Raw genomic sequence first — 11,800 nt, 5'->3', positions numbered from 1 at the left:
CATTGCAAGACTTCAACCATCTGCTTCCTGTGTCTGCATCTGGGTCTTGCCTTGTGCCTTGATATTGCAATTGTGTGAAACACGGCCATCAAAATGAAAATCAGGTTCCTCCTAGTAGATATCTGATTCCATTCAATATATCTGCACCCAGAGAACTCATGGAAGACAGTAATGACTGTTGACAGCGGGCAACTCATATTTCTGGCAAACAGAATAAAGTGATAATATCAGGAGGAAACTCAGTGGAGAGTGGTTTGACAGTGATGTGAGGAGAAAGGAGCTAGCGACTAGCTCAAGTTTGCAAAAATAAATGTAAGGAGCAAGGGCTAGCTAGCGTTAGTACTGAGTGGCAGTGATATGAGGAGAAAGGGGCTAGCGACTAGCTTTAGCATAGCGTTAGCCCTGGGCTGCAGTGATGTGAGGAGAAGGGGCTAGTTAGCGTTAGCTCTGGGCTGCAATGATGTGAGTAGAAGGGGCTAGTTAGCGTTACCTCTGGGCTGCAGTGAGGAGAAAGGGGCTAGCGTTAGTGTAGCACTGGCCATAGTTAACGCTGATGTGGTGTGAGCTCGTGTCAGGGCTAACGGGTAACTGTTATAATGTCACCCAGCCCAAAATATACTCATACTGTATGTTTACTAGAATTTTGTACGCATGACTGCTGATACTGTAATACAAGCTAGGTAGCTCAATAGATGTAGCCTACCAGTTTCCCGGACCCAGATTAAGCCTATTCCTGGACTGAAAAGCATGAAACTCAATGGGAATCTTAATCTTAATTTCAGGCTTTATCTGGGTGTGGCAAACTATTCCTGAGATTGAATGATAATGACAACAGCGAGTTGAATAAGACAGAGTACTCTTCATCCTGCTCCCTCAGAGACAGACAGACGCGCAGATGGAGCTGTAGACAGTGCTGTAGCTCCTGAGGCTCTGAATGAGTGTGATTGAACCACTGTGATGTCTAGAGTCCTAATGTTTTTGGAAAATGACCAGCGTGAATGGCACAGATGACTGTCATCCTATCTGGGACGCGATGGCGACAGCAACCCACGATGCAGCTTGAACTCAGATGGGAAGAGAAGGAAAAAGATTCAGACAATAGCCCCAATTTACCGTGTTTTTTAAAGTGCACAGAACCGTTATTTTAATCAGGATGCAAATTGGGCTTTTTGATTCGGATTCTGAGAGGTGAATGACACAGATGTCACAGTGCCGCATAAAACGCCAAGAATCAATGCCAATCCTGTTGACTGTCTGTTGCAAATGGAAAGGAAATGGATTGTTGATTGATGGTCAGTCAAATGTTACCCCTAATGACCATGTCTCGATGGAACGTCAGAAGGCATTGATTGTCAGTAGAAATTAGAATACGTGTGTCTTGTCAGTAGAATGTTAGTATGGTCTGTTCCTGCCTGTCTTTCCGAGCTGTTCTCTTACACAGACAGAAATAGCTGATCTATCTCTCGCTCTCTTTCACTGCGACACATCAAATAGAGGAGCAGATGTGCGGCGGTGTGAGAAAGGAAATACCACCTCCTCAGAGCAGTGGGAGTGCAGCAATATACACAGCCGATTCCTCCAGGAGTGGAAAAAGAGCTGGCTCTGCTTAGTTGTCTTATGACAGATAATTCTGTTATGGGGATGATAAACACAACATTCATCTCTCCTTATCGCCACTGACACAGACTCGCGTACATGCCAGACGCTTCTTTGCTATCGTCATCGTTGTATAAGACCGTAAAGAAGGTTATACGGGAATGATATGCAGAGGTGTATGCTGCTGATGTATGTTCCGCTCTGTCTGCGTAATCTATAGGTGATGAATTTGGAAGCGTCTGTGGCGTTGCACACCCAACGGTGCGTTTTTTCTGTCCGGGTGTATGGGGAAAACATTGTGAATTCGAAGTCTAATAAAGAATCATCTTTTCTGGTCAGGAATACAAGGAAAGTCATACACCACTCAAAACATATTTTTTTTTACAGAGCTGCAATTCTGCAGTCAAGATCAAGTTATTTTTTTAATCAAAGGGACATTTTTTGTTCGCTATATAAAAAGCTATTTAGAAACCAGAAACTAGACTGATGACTGTGTGCGCTTACACCTTCTGGTATCAAATACAGACAGAGTGAACAAGGTACTCACAAAGTTCAATTAAACGGTTTACAACAATCACTGACTTCATCAAGAGTTTGAATCACAACACTGTACACTCGGCCATTTAGAATACGTTACTGTCCGAAAAGACACAGAGACAGTGGCCCTGACTCTGACACTAACAGAAGGGCACGACAGAGTATGAAAGCAAGGAAAGGTGTTTGGCAGTGCAGAGTTGTATGCAGAAATCAACTACGACGATTACAGTAATATTAATGCGCATTAAAAGAAAACAATTACAATATGCTTGTAATGTCCTTATATTCCTTCTGCATATCCTTCCTTCTTTCCTTCTCTAGATATCTTTCCTTCACTAGAGTGATAGAGTGTGTGGTATACAGTATGTACAGCCCAGTGTGTGAGTAAGGCGTGTGTGAACTGAATCGTGAGTGCAGAGTTTGAGTGAGGGGTGACGTGAGTATGTCCGGTCCAGCCCAGTCCACTCCAGTCAACTATTCGGAGTCCACTCCATCCCAGCCAAGTCCCGCCCAGCCACACCTAGTCCACTCCACTGAGTCCATTTCAGCTCAACACAGTCCAGCGTAGTCTGGTCTCGAGTGTCTGGCTTTGTCCATTCATGTCTGGTCCCAGTTCAGACCACTGGGTTTGTGTACTGGGTTGAAGCACAGTATGTGTATTGGAGTTGTAGTGCAGTTGTCTCGGCAGTATGGCTGTTTAGATGTTACTTGCTCCCTGCGGTTGTATAGTGTGTAGTCCTGGCACTTTTCCCCTGCTAGTGTGTAGTTATATACAGTAGTTGTGTAATAGTGTAATAGTACGCTGTACAGTAGTTGCGTGGTCCTAGCACCCAGTTTGTCAGTCGTGTAGCTAACTGTGTAGTAGCCTGCTGTGGTTTTGTACTGTTGGTGTACAGGTATGTAATCCAAGCAGTTTGATCCTGCTTGTGAAATGTTGTATAGTTCTATAGTTGCAAAGGTGTGCAGTCTTAGCAGTTTGACTCTGCAGGTGTGACGTTGTACAGTTCTGTGTACTAGTATGTTGGTAGAGTCCTGCAGGTGAGTAGCTGTGTAGTCATTTAAAGGTCCAATGCAGCTGTTTTTATCTCAATGTCATATCATTTCTGGGTAATAATGAAGTAACTTGTCAAAAAAGAAAAACAGCTTCTTAGAAAATAACAATTTCTCCAGCAAGAATTTAGCTCAGATTGTCTGGTTAATGGTCTGAGTGGGGAGGGGAAAACTGAAATCTTGCTGTTTTTGACAGAGACGTTTGTAACTCTCTTTCTTATTGGTCTAACTAATTTACCACCTGGTGATGTCACCAGGCAGGCCAAAACTCCATCCCACCAAAACAGGATGAATTTCAGGCGGTCTTCTCAAAAGGATCTTATACTAAAGGGGCATTATCATCATTTTCACAATTTCACAGTATTATATCAACCAGTGTGGAAATATACACTGAATATAAAACACTGAAAAATCATGTTTTTGACTGCAGTGGACCTTTAACAGTAGTTGTGTGGTTTTAACAGTTGGACCCTGCGGGAGTGTAGATGCTGAGCTCTCTGCGTATGGTGCTGAAGGGCGACAGCTCCAGCTCTGTGGTACACTCATGTTCATTATCATCACTAGCCGTGCCTGAGGAGTGTGCATGGTTACAGCAGCAGCAACAACAACAGTCCAGGAAGGCCCTGCCTAGTGGACGACATAACAACAGGAGCAACACAGGCGTCACAGCCGCCCGGCAGAACAACAACAGCTGTGACAGGAGGTGTAAGACCGCCATGGTCCGCTCCGGCACGCCTGCCGCCATGTATGCCGATACGATGTTACAGATGTTCTCTGGGACCACGCAGGCGCCGTAGACAATGGCGAGCGCCACGACTGTACAGTTCATCTGACTTTCTAGGCGTATCTGCTTCTTGTTGCCGCGGACGCAGGCCTGCTCGGCGCGGCGAATCTTGCGGGCGGTGACGAGGGAACAGCCGATGGTGAAGAGCGTAGGGAGGCAGAAGTAACAGCCGAAGCACCACCAGAGCCGCGCGCCCTCGTAGGTGAGACCCAGGATGTAGAGTGTATCTGGGAGCGATGTTGAGATGCGCACCACGCAGCGCTCTGTTGGGGGGTCATCTGGGAGGGCGGGGTCCTCGGTGACCAGCTGGCGGATCAGAAGCTCAGGGAGAGCCAACAGGAGAGCTCCGATCCAGATGACAGCGAGCTTGGCTGTAGTGGAGGTGCAGTTCTCGATCATCTCGTAATACATCTGGACATTGGTGGCTGCGCGGAACCGGTCAATGCACAAAGCGCACAGGGTGAACGTGGTCACACCTAGAGATGCCACCTGGGGACAAATACAGGGAGAAATGGTTAATGGTTTATCACAAAGACAAATGGTTCATCAGAATGTTGACTCATCGGACAGTGTACACCAAATAGTCCTTTTTCATTTTACTTTCACAAAGATGACAACACAATTCATAGAAATCTGACAGAGGATTGTACTGAATCTTTCCTTGAATTGAAAGAACGCATTAAACTGAAAAAATATGCCAAATTGTAAGCCTTTCAAAGCTTGGAAAACAATTCATTCAGAACCAAGTCTCTGCTATGCCTTGGTTTGAGTCTGAAAGACTGAGGCACAGCAAGGAACCTGGAACGTATCCCTCTCCATCTGGAATCACTTTGACTGAAGTTACTACAGGGAAAACTAACTGTAGCCAGACCCAGACGCTATGGTCTGTATGGTCCTGCTCTGTGATTACTGCTGCTGCAGTTTACTACATAAACAGTAAAACTGTGGAGGTTTCTTTCTCTCACCCACTCCCTCTTCTCGTTACCTCACTCTCCTCCTCTCATCTCTTTCTCTCTCTACCCTCTCTCATGCATTCTCTCTCTTGTTCTCCCTCCTCTCTCCCTCTCCCCTCTCTCTTCCTCTCTTCTTCTCCCTATCTGTTAATTAGACTAGTGTTTCCCAGATGTCCCTGGGAGGCCACAGAGGCTACAGCCTTCTAAACAGTAACATTCTGCAGAGATAGAGATAGAGAGGAGCACCACACATGAACTATGGATCTCTGCCAAAGCTGCTACTGTTCTAATGAATTAGAGCCAAAAGAGAACAACACTGGGTCAGCCATTAGAGAGAAGTATGAAAGGAAAGTAAAATACCTGCATGCTATTGTACAGTATGCTCCGGTAGACTTCAAAGAGCATAACATTATTTTTTTCTGTTAATATTAAAACAGTAAAACTGGCACAAAAAAAAAACGAGTTGGTGAAACATTGATTTAACCAAAAACTTGGTTTATATCTTGAAAACAAGATCCCTCTTCCATGGTGACTAATGATGACCTTCAGCCTGTGCTGGTTATACAGTGTGATTGGTTGCTTTAATTACAGCTAGAGAGGGCTTCCTGCTTCCTGGACAACCATGCACCATCGCATCTGTGTGCCAGGTTACTGCCTTCGAGCCCTACTCTGCTTTGTACACTCACACAGGTGCCAACATGGTGAGTATTTCATAGCCTGAACACTGGGCTGGAGACAAGTCAAACTAAACACTGTCACACAGACCGGGTGAATTCTTTGATCAGATCTCACAGAGCAGGAGAGAGAGAGGAGGCAGAATAGGACAAGCCCAGTTTTGTACAGATATGTAGATCAAAGATATGGGCATGGGCCAATGGCCATGGTGCTGGAGCTAGTGTGGAGCTAACGTTGCTTAACTGAAAGCTGTGTGTGTGTTTGTGTGTGTGTGTATGCGTGATTATTCCTATCGCTAGCCTAATTATTCATACAACAGCCTGACATCTTTATAATGATTAACAGGCCAATTTGGCAGACCTGACGCCTGTCATGTCTGCGGCCATGCTCACAGTCTGTACAGCACCATTGTCTGTCTCAGTTACTTATTTTGTACAGCAGGTAATAGAGAAATTTCCCCTGTTGCTGGTATAATAATGGCCCACGAATTCCCTGATTAAGCTCCTCTGAGCAGTTGCTTTCAAAACCCATGTTATTAATTGGAGTTTAATGGCGACTGAGTGACTGGTGGCCCCACGGCGGGCGGCCATGTTGGATCCTGAGCGGCTGTCATGGTAATGACTCTTATCTATTAATAAATGGTGCAATACTCACAAATGCACACACACACACACACACACACACACATACAGACACAGAAACACACACACACGCACACACACTGAGCGCATTAATAAGCTGAAGAAAAAAGCTATTACAGTTCAGGTCTGTTACAGGCTGACTGCGTCTGACCCTCCCTCTTCCCCAGACCATAACTCCAACAGGAGAAGCCTAGGCCCTGGCTGCCACTCTGCCACGGGGATCATCAGTCTCTCTGTACAGTCAGGGAATGGATCATCACAGAGACAAGCTGGCAGATAGGGCTAAATATGGACCCGAGCACTCTTATGACTCCATGACGTAGCCTCTGAACTGTAACACTGATTTAATGTTCACTGTTTTAGCTCTATGTGTGATACGGTTATCCTAGGTTACTGTTGAGATGAAGCTCATGGTAAATGTCTATTACCAAGTGGACATTACAGTTCTATTCTACTCTATTCTACACTGGCTGTGCATACACATGATTCACACAGTTATAAATAAGTCAATATTTCATTTCTGCTTCTATAATAATTTTGTTTGATTCTCTCTGGGTTGTGATGTTGTTATCTATCTATGTGGTCTATCTCTCAGCAAACTACGCATCTACTCATCCTCTAGCTAACAAATAGCCTGAATGGGATAATTATCACCCATCATCCATTATTTACAAATACTAATTATATACACTGAATCATTAACACATATTCCAATTAACTATCATGTATGTGCCGGTCAGACAGCATGAGTAATGAGTAAAAGAGGGACAGATAATCTGCTGTTGGGCGGAGTGTGTGTATGTGTGTTGGATGAAGTGTATATGTGGGAGTGTGTGGTGTGTATGTGGGAGTGTGTGGTGTGTATGTGGGAGTGTGTGTATGTGTGTGTGAGAGTCCTTCCCCTAACCACAGTGAGCACGTGCAGAGAGGATCACTGTGGGTAACGATCAGTGGAGGGCAGGCCATCCCACCCATCTGGAATCTCAGTACGCCCTGCTACCGTGTGTGTGTGTGTGTGTGAGAGTTTCTGCGCGTGTGTGTGTGTGTGTGAGTGTGAGAGAGAGCAAGAGAGAGAGAGTGCCTAGGTGTGTGTGAAATTTAGTGTGTGTTTGAGATTCTGTGCATGTGTGTCCATAAGTGAGAGAGATTGAGCCTGTGTATGTGTGTGTGATTGATCCTGTGCAAGTGTGCGCCCACATACATGTGTGTCAGGGTGATGAATATCTAGCTATTAACACCAATACCAGCACAATGCAGTCCTCCACCTCTGACCTGAATGGCTCCCAGTTTAACACCTATTCCCTGCAGCAGACTGGGATGAGTTTATCTCCCCGCAGACAGCAGCACCTCAGCCTCCCAGTCTCTCTCTGTCTGAGAACGGACAAAGCTGCTGGAGAGAACCCCTCTATGCCTATCTGAGCCTCACTGTTCACACTGAACTTACAGAAGCAATATCTTTACTATTCACTACTGGCTGTTGATATAGGCTACGCTGCAGACATTAGCCAGGGATGTGATTCATATAACAGCACTCATGACTCACAAGGGCCTCTTCCACTCAGCTTCTCTCCTAACACCACGCCCAAACCGGACGCGCACGTGCGTGCGCCATCGTGCGCAAATTGATTTTCTCCCCCCACACCAAACGCGATCACGACACGCTGGTTGAAATATCAAAACAAACTCTGAACCAATTATATTAACTTGGGGAAAGGTCGAAAAAGCCTTTAACATTTATGGCAATTTAGCTAGCTGAAATGCACAAGGTCCTCTGCTCCGACAATTAATACACATAAAACGGTCAACCGAATTGTTTCTAGTCATCGCTCCTTCTTCCCGGCTTTTTCTTCTTTGGACTTTATATGGCGATTGGCATCCAACTTTCATAATAAGGTCTATTACCATAACTGACTGAGTGACCTCAGTTCATCTTTCAATCCTCCACGTGTGTATAACCAATGAGGAGATGGCATGTGGCTATATGCTTCTATAAACCAATGAGGAGATGGGGGAGGCAGGACTTGCACCGCGTTCAGCGGCACAAATAGAACTGACTTCTATTTTGGCGCTTGGCAACGCAGACGCTTGTTGGCGCTTGCGAGCAGTGTGGTCAGCATGTTAGAGCTCTGCACATCACTGGAGACTTGATTACATACACACACTCACACACACCACATGAGCAGGCCACAGAAGCCACGCACAGACATACACACACCACAGAGAGATCCTCCCATCAGTGTCAGAGGGACTGTTCATGTCTCAGTGGAAAACTGTAGCATCTCTCCTCCTCTCCTAGCTGTCTGTATCTAATGCATTATCGTCACCATGTTAGCTGTGTGGTCATGTACGTGCGTACGTGTGTCTTCGTCTGTGAGTCTGTCTGATTGTGTCTGCACACACATCTGTGTGTGTCCTGAGTCAGTGGGCAATGCAGCCCGAGCCTTCCTCTCCTCCCAGTGGAGTGTTCTCTCCCACATCCTGCCTGCGGAGTGACTTTACTCCCCACTTAATCCACATACAGTCACAGTGGGTCAACTCAGCACTGCACTGGGCTGAGGACACGCACGGACACACACATGCACACGCATGGCCGGACGACACACACGCGTGCACTGACGCACGCAGGGAGTCATGGGCATGCATGCTTCAAATTTAAAAACGTGCCTGCACGCACTCACCCACATGCACGGAAACCAACCACACACACGCACGCACACACACACGGCCTACTGACACCTTCTTCAAGCGCTCCTCACCGCACACCTAGTGCTCTACTTAGAAGTTATGTTTCTCTGCAGCAGAAACCAAATACCATTCACCAGTTTCACCACTACACTGTACAATGAGATTAGGAGTCTTGGGAATAACAAACGGGTTTTAACCCAAAGTTACAAAGTAAAGGCATGACTGCACACAGAGAGAGAGAGAGAGAGAGAGAGAGACAGAGAGAGAGACAGAGAGAGAGAGAGAGAGAGAGAGAGAGAGAGACAGAGAGAGAGACAGAGAGAGAGACAGAGAGAGACAGAAAGAGACAGAAAGAGACAGAAGTGGGAGAGATAGAGGGAAGGATTAAGTGTGTGGGTGTCATGAGGTGAGGGAGGAGGGAGGGATGCCACTTCCATCCAGCAGCCAGCAGGTGTATGTAGCAGTGTCACACTGGGTGTCATAATGAGATGAGGTGACATCTGAGTTTGGTGGGAACTCATCTTGTTTATTATTGTGCCGAGGATGGCTAATCCCCTGTTAGGGTGAAATGGATTAGTGTCATGTTCACTGTGATAGACTTTTCTATCCCAACTTGTTCTGAATATGACAATACTGTATTATAAATGTGTACTAGACAATGCAATACTACTTGAATTTGTGCCTATGCAAAGAGAAATGTGCAGATGCCCCATCAGCCACCAATATAGAAGACAATCTGTAGTAGAATATAATAAAATAGAACATAATAGAATACCTCCAAATATGGCACGATTTTACAGGTGAAATCTCCCAGTAGCCAGGACTTAGTCAACTCATGGAAAATGACGAGGGGCAGACAAAAGAAGACGACTACAAAATCCCAGATGGCCAGGTTAGCTATGAGAGAGTTGGAGATACTCTTCATGTAGTAGTTCTGACACACGATGCACAGTATGGCTATGTTCCCTGCTATCCCAGCCAGGAAAATGACGGCAGCAACGCCCGTGATAGCGTAAGCTCCAAAGGTTTCACTTGTCACTGGGTAAAATGGGTTTTTGATTTCGCTTCCAAAATCTGCTGTGTTGGGAGGGGTCATTGGAGTGGCATCCCATGGGTTTTCCTCCCGGTAAGTAAACATCTCGTTTTTCCTGGTGAAGAAGTCGAGGGGTAGGTCGGTAGAGGTGAGAGCTAGGGGCTTGGGTATTGGTTCCCATGGAGAGAGAGGGGGGCCCAGCCCGCCCACTGCGCTGTGCGCCTGAGATAAAGCCATTGAGCTTTTGTTCAACACTTTTCTCCCCCTCTCCCTCTTAAACGCCTTCTTCTGCTCGTCTTTTGTGCCTCTCTTGCGTCTGTCGCTGTCCAGTTGTCCCCCGCGCTGCTGGCCCATTGCTGGGGGCTTAGTGATATTGTATCCACCTGCCGTCCCCATGGCAGCGGCTGCGCCAATCTCCCTATTCAACTTTCTCCTCTTGTGGCGGCGCACCAGGTCCCTATGTGGGGTCGCAGAGTAATCCCCCAGTGTCAGTGTTCTGTTGGACTGGTGATGTTTTAATCCTACATGCCTATGTTTTGTTTCATCCGCAATTACGCGCGTCCTTCTCACAGAAGTAGAATGAATCTTTTCAATCCATGTTTGAATATTCTGTTTGGAGTAGGACGTACCTGTAGCGTGTCCCCCGGAGCGAGTGCTGTTGTAAACTGTGTTTTGGGCACGCTCTCTGATGGCTGTGTGAGCGGTCCTGTGTGTTGCTGTGGCGTTAAGCCCATAATAACCCCCCGCTGTTTCTCTAGTTCGTATGTCGCCATTATTTCTGAGAGATAAGACATGTGCATTCCCCAACAACACACACAGCGTCCTCAGCATCAGAGCCCGCATGGTCCAGATCATAGCGCAGACAGAGATATCCTCCTCAGAAAGCCATCGTTATCTCGGTGAAGAGAATAAGCTCCCGTTCAGTCTACACCCATAACGACAAAAATTACACTAAACGTAAACACTCAATGTAGATCCCAAACATCTTATAATGTTTGCAAACTTTTAGCTCAGATCTAAATTCTGCGCACTGGGTTTGGTCTCCGCCGTGCTGTTGTTCTGTGCACGCCAGCCGCCACTTCATGTGAGATGTATTTTGTCAAGTAGAAAGCGCCATGCCTTACCGAACTAGATATCCCTGCAAGGTCCTCATGGCACCACATGCCGCTAGCAAACTCATATTACAGCGACAACATGGTCACATGCATCTCATCTCCATAAACAGCAGATCACCGGACTTTCCCTTGTGAGCCGAACAGGCTGCACTGCCTGTGGTTGGGTCGGGCTGAGAGTCTCACAGACTGCTGCTGCTGTGTGTTTGTTACACAGCTGCGAGAGAAGATAGGCGCGGCTCTGGCTGGCTCTCTCTGTCCGCTCCGTGGAGCACCGAGGTGAGCTGGGTGTCTCGGGGAGGACTGTGGAGGAAAATGCACTCCCCTGGCGGCTAACCCTGATCTGTCACTCCGCATCGATCAGATCCTGCCTCCTGACTACCGCCGCTGGCAGCCAACCACGCCCGATGACGCCCACTCGATAAATATATTATCATCATAATTACACATAGCAATATCAGCGTATACTGACACCACCACCTCTTTCTCCATGGTTTAACATAATATTTTGGGTTGAAACTATTCTGATGTCTATTTGTTCGATATCAGTTATTGTGCAAAACATCTGCAGTAGCCTACAGGGTATGTATACACATCCCAGCTAGCACATAAAGTTCGACAACCATATGTTTCTTAGAGCTTGGTGAGAGGGTGGTTGTCCTATGGTTGTTTGGCATACAACCTTTCTGGGAATGGTGTCGAATAGTTGCTTGGCTTTGGAACATTCTCAGTAC

The 11,800-nt window shown here is 46.5% G+C and overlaps 1 protein-coding gene across 1 annotated transcript; it reads right to left on the bottom strand.

Annotated features, from left to right (window-relative positions):
- Positions 1 to 2,033: 2,033 nt before the first annotated feature.
- On the bottom strand, positions 2,034 to 10,797 carry LOC120031803 (prosaposin receptor GPR37-like). The gene is made up of 2 exons (XM_038977624.1): positions 9,697 to 10,797; positions 2,034 to 4,456 (listed from the first exon to the last, which is right to left on the bottom strand). The coding sequence occupies exons 1-2, from the start codon at positions 10,795 to 10,797 to the stop codon at positions 3,641 to 3,643; spliced, it is 1,917 nt and encodes a 638-aa protein (XP_038833552.1). The 3' UTR covers positions 2,034 to 3,640.
- Positions 10,798 to 11,800: the final 1,003 nt, after the last annotated feature.

This window comes from Salvelinus namaycush, chromosome 38 (assembly GCF_016432855.1).
Source record: "Salvelinus namaycush isolate Seneca chromosome 38, SaNama_1.0, whole genome shotgun sequence".
Classification (NCBI taxonomy): domain Eukaryota; kingdom Metazoa; phylum Chordata; class Actinopteri; order Salmoniformes; family Salmonidae; genus Salvelinus; species Salvelinus namaycush.
The sequence above is the reverse complement of the archived record's forward strand: the minus strand, read 5'-3'. Positions and strand labels throughout refer to the sequence as shown.

Bases quoted from the DNA above. Each gene is read 5' to 3' on its own strand.
- LOC120031803 (XM_038977624.1), bottom strand. From the start codon at position 10,797: ATGCGGGCTCTGATGCTGAGGACGCTGTGTGTGTTGTTGGGGAATGCA. The intron at 4,457-9,696 runs GTATTCTATTAT...ATTTGTCCCCAG, and splicing joins AAATCGTGCCATATTTGGAG to GTGGCATCTCTAGGTGTGAC.